General features: G+C 38.7%; 1 protein-coding gene across 1 annotated transcript; it reads right to left on the bottom strand.

The window, feature by feature from the left end:
* Positions 1 to 5,500: 5,500 nt before the first annotated feature.
* Positions 5,501 to 5,926, bottom strand: LOC112423374 (small ubiquitin-related modifier 1-like). Its single transcript, XM_071092639.1, has one exon. It carries the CDS (start codon positions 5,924 to 5,926, stop codon positions 5,501 to 5,503), a length of 426 nt encoding a protein of 141 aa, XP_070948740.1.
* Positions 5,927 to 6,131: the final 205 nt, after the last annotated feature.

The following is a 6,131-nucleotide window of genomic DNA, read 5'->3' as shown; positions in this document are numbered from 1 at the left end:
TTTACAGATAAGCAAATGCTTAGAGATTTTGTCACCACTAGGCCTGCCTTACAAGAGACCCTGAAGGAAGCACTAAACATGGAAAGGAACAACCGGTACCAGCCATTGCAAAAACATGCCAAAATGTAAAGACCATTGAGGCTAGGAAGAAACTGCATCAACTAACGAGCAAAATAACCAGTTAATATCATAATGGCAGGATCAAGTTCACACATAACAATCTTAACCTTAAATGTAAATGGACTAAATGCTCCAATTAAAAGACACAGACTGGCAAACTGGATAAAGAGTCAAGACCCATCAGTCTGCTGTATTCAGGAGACCCATCTCACACGCAGAGACATACATAGGCTCAAAATAAAGGGATGGAGGAAGATTTACCAAGCAAATGGAGAACAAAAAAAAGCAGGGGTTGCAATACTAGTCTCTGATAAAACAGACTTTAAACTATCAAAGATCAAAAGAGACAAAGAAGGCCATTACATAATGGTAAAGGGATCAATTCAACAGGAAGAGCTAACTATCCTAAATATATATGCACCCAATACAGGAGCACCCAGATTCATAAAGCAAGTCCTTAGAGACTTACAAAGAGACTTAGACTCCCATACAATAATAATGGGAGACTTCAACACTCCACTGTCAACATTAGACAGATCAACGAGACAGAAAGTTAACAAGGATATCCAGGAATTGAACCCATCTCTGCAGCAAGCAGACCTAATAGACATCTATAGAACTCTCCACCCCAAATCAACAGAATATACATTCTTCCCAGCACCACATCATACTTACTCCAAAATTGACCACGTAATTGGAAGTAAAGCACTCCTCAGCAAATGTACAAGAACAGAAATTATAACAAACTGTCTCTCAGACCACAGTGCAATCAAACTAGAACTCAGGACTAAGAAACTCAATCAAAACCGCTCAACTACATGGAAACTGAACAACCTGCTCCTGAATGACTACTGGGTACATAACGAAATGAAGGCAGAAATAAAGATGTTCTTTGAAACCAATGAGAACAAAGACACAACATACCAGAATCTCTGGGACACATTTAAAGCAGTGTGTAGAGGGAAATTTATAGCACTAAATGCCCACAAGAGAAAGCAGGAAAGATCTACAATTGACACTCTAACATCGCAATTAAAAGAACTAGAGAAGCAAGAGCAAACACATTTGAAAGCTAGCAGAAGGCAAGAAATAGCTAAGATCAGAGCAGAACTGAAGGAGATAGAGACACAAAAAACCCTCCAAAAAAATCAATGAATCCAGGAGTTGGTTTTTTGAAAAGATCAACAAAATTGACAGCCCACTAGCCAGAATAATAAAGAAGAAAAGAGAGAAGAATCAAATCGACGCAATTAAAAATGATAAAGGGGATATCACCACCGACCCCACAGAAATACAAACTACCATCAGAGAATACTATAAACACCTCTACGCAAATAAACTGGAAAATCTAGAAGAAATGGATAATTTCCTGGACACTTACACTCTTCCAAGACTAAACCAGGAAGAAGTTGAATCCCTGAATAGACCAATAGCAGGCTCTGAAATTGAGGCAACAATTAATAGCCTACCAACCAAAAAAAGTCCAGGACCAGATGGATTCACAGCTGAATTCTACCAGAGGTACAAGGAGGAGTTGGTACCATTCCTTCTGAAACTATTCCAATCAATAGAAAAAGAGGGAATCCTCCCTAACTCATTTTATGAGGCCAACATCATCCTGATACCAAAGCCTGGCAGAGACACAACAAAAAAAGAGAATTTTAGACCAATATCCCTGATGAACATCGATGCAAAAATCCTCAATAAAATACTGGCAAACCGGATTCAGCAACACATCAAAAAGCTTATCCACCATGATCAAGTGGGCTTCATCCCTGGGATGCAAGGCTGGTTCAACATTCGCAAATCAATAAACATAATCCAGCATATAAACAGAACCAAAGACAAGAACCACATGATTATCTCAATTGATGCAGAAAAGGTTTTTGACAAAATTCAACAGCCCTTCATGCTAAAAACGCTCAATAAATTTGGTATTGATGTAACGTACCTCAAAATAATAAGAGCTATTTATGACAAACCCACAGCCAATATCATACTGAATGGGCAAAAACTGGAAAAATTCCCTTTGAAAACTGGCACAAGACAGGGATGCCCTCTCTCACCACTCCTATTCAACATAGTGTTGGAAGTTCTGGCTAGGGCAATCAGGCAAGAGAAAGAAATCAAGGGTATTCAGTTAGGAAAAGAAGAAGTCAAATTGTCCCTCTTTGCAGATGACATGATTGTATATTTAGAAAACCCCATTGTCTCAGCCCAAAATCTCCTTAAGCTAATAAGCAACTTCAGCAAAGTCTCAGGATACAAAATTAATGTGCAAAAATCACAAGCATTCTTATACACCAGTAACAGACAAACAGAGAGCCAAATCAGGAATGAACTTCCATTCACAATTGCTTCAAAGAGAATCAAATACCTAGGAATCCAACTTACAAGGGATGTAAAGGACCTCTTCAAGGAGAACTACAAACCACTGCTCAGTGAAATAAAAGAGGACACAAACAAATGGAAGAACATACCATGCTCATGGATAGGAAGAATCAATATGGTGAAAATGGCCATACTGCCCAAGGTAATTTATAGATTCAATGCCATCCCCATCAAGCTACCAATGAGTTTGTTCACAGAATTGGAAAAAACTGCTTTAAAGTTCACATGGAACCAAAAAAGAGCCCGCATCTCCAAGACAATCCTAAGTCAAAAGAACAAAGCTGGAGGCATCACGCTACCTGACTTCAAACTATACTACAAGGCTACAGTAACCAAAACAGCATGGTACTGGTACCAAAACAGAGATATAGACCAATGGAACAGAACAGAGTCCTCAGAAATAATACCACACATCTACAGCCATCTGATCTTTGACAAACCTGAGAGAAACAAGAAATGGGGAAAGGATTCCCTATTTAATAAATGGTGCTGGGAAAATTGGTTAGCCATAAGTAGAAAGCTGAAACTGGATCCTTTCCTTACTCCTTATACGAAAATTAATTCAAGATGGATTAGAGACTTAAATGTTAGACCTAATACCATAAAAATCCTAGAGGAAAACCTAGGTAGTACCATTCAGGACATAGGCATGGGCAAAGACTTCATGTCTAAAACACCAAAAGCAACGGCAGCAAAAGCCAAAATTGACAAATGGGATCTCATTAAACTAAAGAGCAAAAGAAACTAAAAAACTAAAGAGCACAGCAAAAGAAACTACCATCAGAGTGAACAGGCAACCTACAGAATGGGAGAAAATTTTTGCAATCTACTCATCTGACAAAGGGCTAATATCCAGAACCTACAAAGAACTCAAACAAATTTACAAGAAAAAAACAAACAACCCCAGCAAAAAGTGGGCAAAGGATATGAACAGACATTTCTCAAAAGAAGACATTCATACAGCCAACAGACACATGAAAAAATGCTCTTCGTCACTGGCCATCAGAGAAATGCAAATCAAAACCACAATGAGATACCATCTCACACCAGTTAGAATGGCAATCATTAAAAAGTCAGGAAACAACAGGTGCTGGAGAGGATGTGGAGAAATAGGAACGCTTTTACACTGTTGGTGGGATTGTAAACTAGTTCAACCATTATGGAAAACAGTATGGCGATTCCTCAAGGATCTAGAACTAGATGTACCATATGAAAGGATTATAAATTATGCTGCTATAAAGACACATGCACACGTATGTTTATTGCAGCACTATTCACAATAGCAAAGACTTCGAGTCAACCCAAATGTCCATCAGTGACAGATTGGATTAAGAAAATGTGGCACATATACACCATGGAATACTATGCAGCCATAAAAAAGGATGAGTTTGAGTCCTTTGTAGGGACTTGGATGCAGCTGGAATCCATCATTCTTAGCAAACTATCACAAGAACAGAAAACCAAACACCACATGTTCTCACTCATAGGTGGGAACTGAACAATGAGATCACTCAGACTCAGGAAGGGGAACATCACACACCGGGGCCTATCATGGGGAGGGGGGAGGGGGGAGGGATTGCATTGGGAGTTATACCTGATGTAAATGACGAGTTGATGGGTGCAGCACAGCAACATGGCACAAGTATACATATGTAACAAACCTGCACGTTATGCACATGTACCCTACAACTTAAAGTATAATAATAATAAATAAATTAAAAAAAAAAAGAAACCAAAAATAGAAAGAAGGAAAATAAAAGAAAAATTTTAAAAATACTTAGCTTCGTGTAACCCACTCACAACTTTGGTCAATGTATGAGCTAGAAAAAACGGTAAGGGAATTTGAAAGAGTCTTCAAGTTCCCAGTAGAGGATGGGAGCAACCTAGCTTTGGAACTATGAGTGAAGTGGTTCTTTTCTGAGTCTTAGGTGAAGATTACAGTATAATGTTAGATCTTTGCATACACTGAGATTTCTCCATAGTCATAGACTGTTGGTCATATACCCTCAGGACACCAAGAAAACTCTTTAACCCAGCCACAAGATAAATGGATTATTTTTCTTTTTTACAATTTTTACAAATATTGTTTAATAAAGCAGGTACACACTACGTCCATTTAAAATGCATAGCCCAGGCCAAAAATTACAAATAAAATAAAGAAGAACAGTATTCTGTTGTATTCATTTCTGCATGAAAACTTTTTAAATTGTTAATGAAAATTAGAACTGCTCTGGGGTCTTCTGACAAGATTTTTTGAGATGGAGTCTCGCTCTGTCACCCAGGCTGGAGTGAAGTGGCATGATCTCGGCTCACTGCAACCTTTGCCTCCCAGTTTCAAGCGATTATCCTGCCTCAGCCTCCCAAGCAGCTGAGACTACAGGTGTGCACCACCATACCCAGCTAATGTTTTATTTTTTTGTACTTTTAGTAGAGATGGGTTTTGACATGTTGGCTAGGTTTGTCTCGAACTACTGAGCCTGAGCAATCCACCTGCCTTGGCCTTCCAAAGTGCTGGGACTACAGGCATGAGCCACTGTGCTTGGCCCTAACAAGATTTTTAAAAAATCTTAAAATGCCTTTTCTTCTGTGAAGCCATCTTTGGAGTTAGGCATTACTCTCACCTTTTCTGTTGTCTTGACTTCAACCTGATATTCCTCTTCTTTCTTGAAGTAGCTTCAAGTTAAGAAAAGGTCATTTTTCCTCAGTCCAGTTCTCTGAAAAACTTCTACCTGCCACTGAAAGTCATAGTCCAGGAGTAAGCCATCACATGCTAGAACCTCAGGGCCAACTGGAAAGTCATTATGAACCCTTGGATTGATCTATCTCATTTATCACCAAATGCCCCAAAACACATGGTCCTGAGAAAGGTAGCCTCTCTGTGCACACGTGTACTTGTTCAAAAGGAGATGGCAATACGCAGGGGGCTGGGCTTGATCACCAAAAGTCAGCACAATGAAAACAAACAATAATGGATAATGAACATTAGAATTCAAATTAGCAGCTGTTTTAAAAAGATTGGGGTTCCAGTTTTCAATTTCATTTTGAACACCACATTACAAAAAAAAAAAAAAAAAAAAAAATTAAAGATTGAGGGGAGAAGAAAAATAAAAAGAATATCTAAACTGTTGAATGTTGGTTCCTGATAAGCTTCAATCATGTCTTCTTCCTCCACTCCCAGTTCTTTCGAAATATGATTATCAGCGCTTCTCTGACTTTCAAAGAGAAACCCGAGTAAATTCATTGGAACGCTCTGTCTTTGACAGTATAATTCTTTGAGTTTCTTGAGATGTGTTGTCATTTTCTCTTTGAAGTGAATCTCACTGCTATCCTGTCTAATGACTTTGAGTTTAATGTATTTTGTTTCCTTCTTATCCCCCAAGTCCTCAGTTGAAGGTTTTGCCTCCTGGTCAGACATGGTGACAGTGGTTTCACCCAGGGGATCTCCACATGCCAGCAGCCTCCGGTAGGCAGAACCTCACTCCAGGGTTGACAAATCCATTTTCCTTCCCCATGGTACATCGCAGCAGCCATAAATGAATTCTTTCTCTATGTGTCCTTAAGTTCAAATAAAAAGCTCAACTATGAAAAAAAAAAAAAAAAGAAAAAAAAAAAAGGAAGAT

The sequence above is a fragment of the Macaca nemestrina genome, chromosome 3, assembly GCF_043159975.1.
Source record: "Macaca nemestrina isolate mMacNem1 chromosome 3, mMacNem.hap1, whole genome shotgun sequence".
NCBI classification, from domain to species: Eukaryota; Metazoa; Chordata; class Mammalia; order Primates; family Cercopithecidae; genus Macaca; species Macaca nemestrina.
The sequence above is the reverse complement of the archived record's forward strand: the minus strand, read 5'-3'. Positions and strand labels throughout refer to the sequence as shown.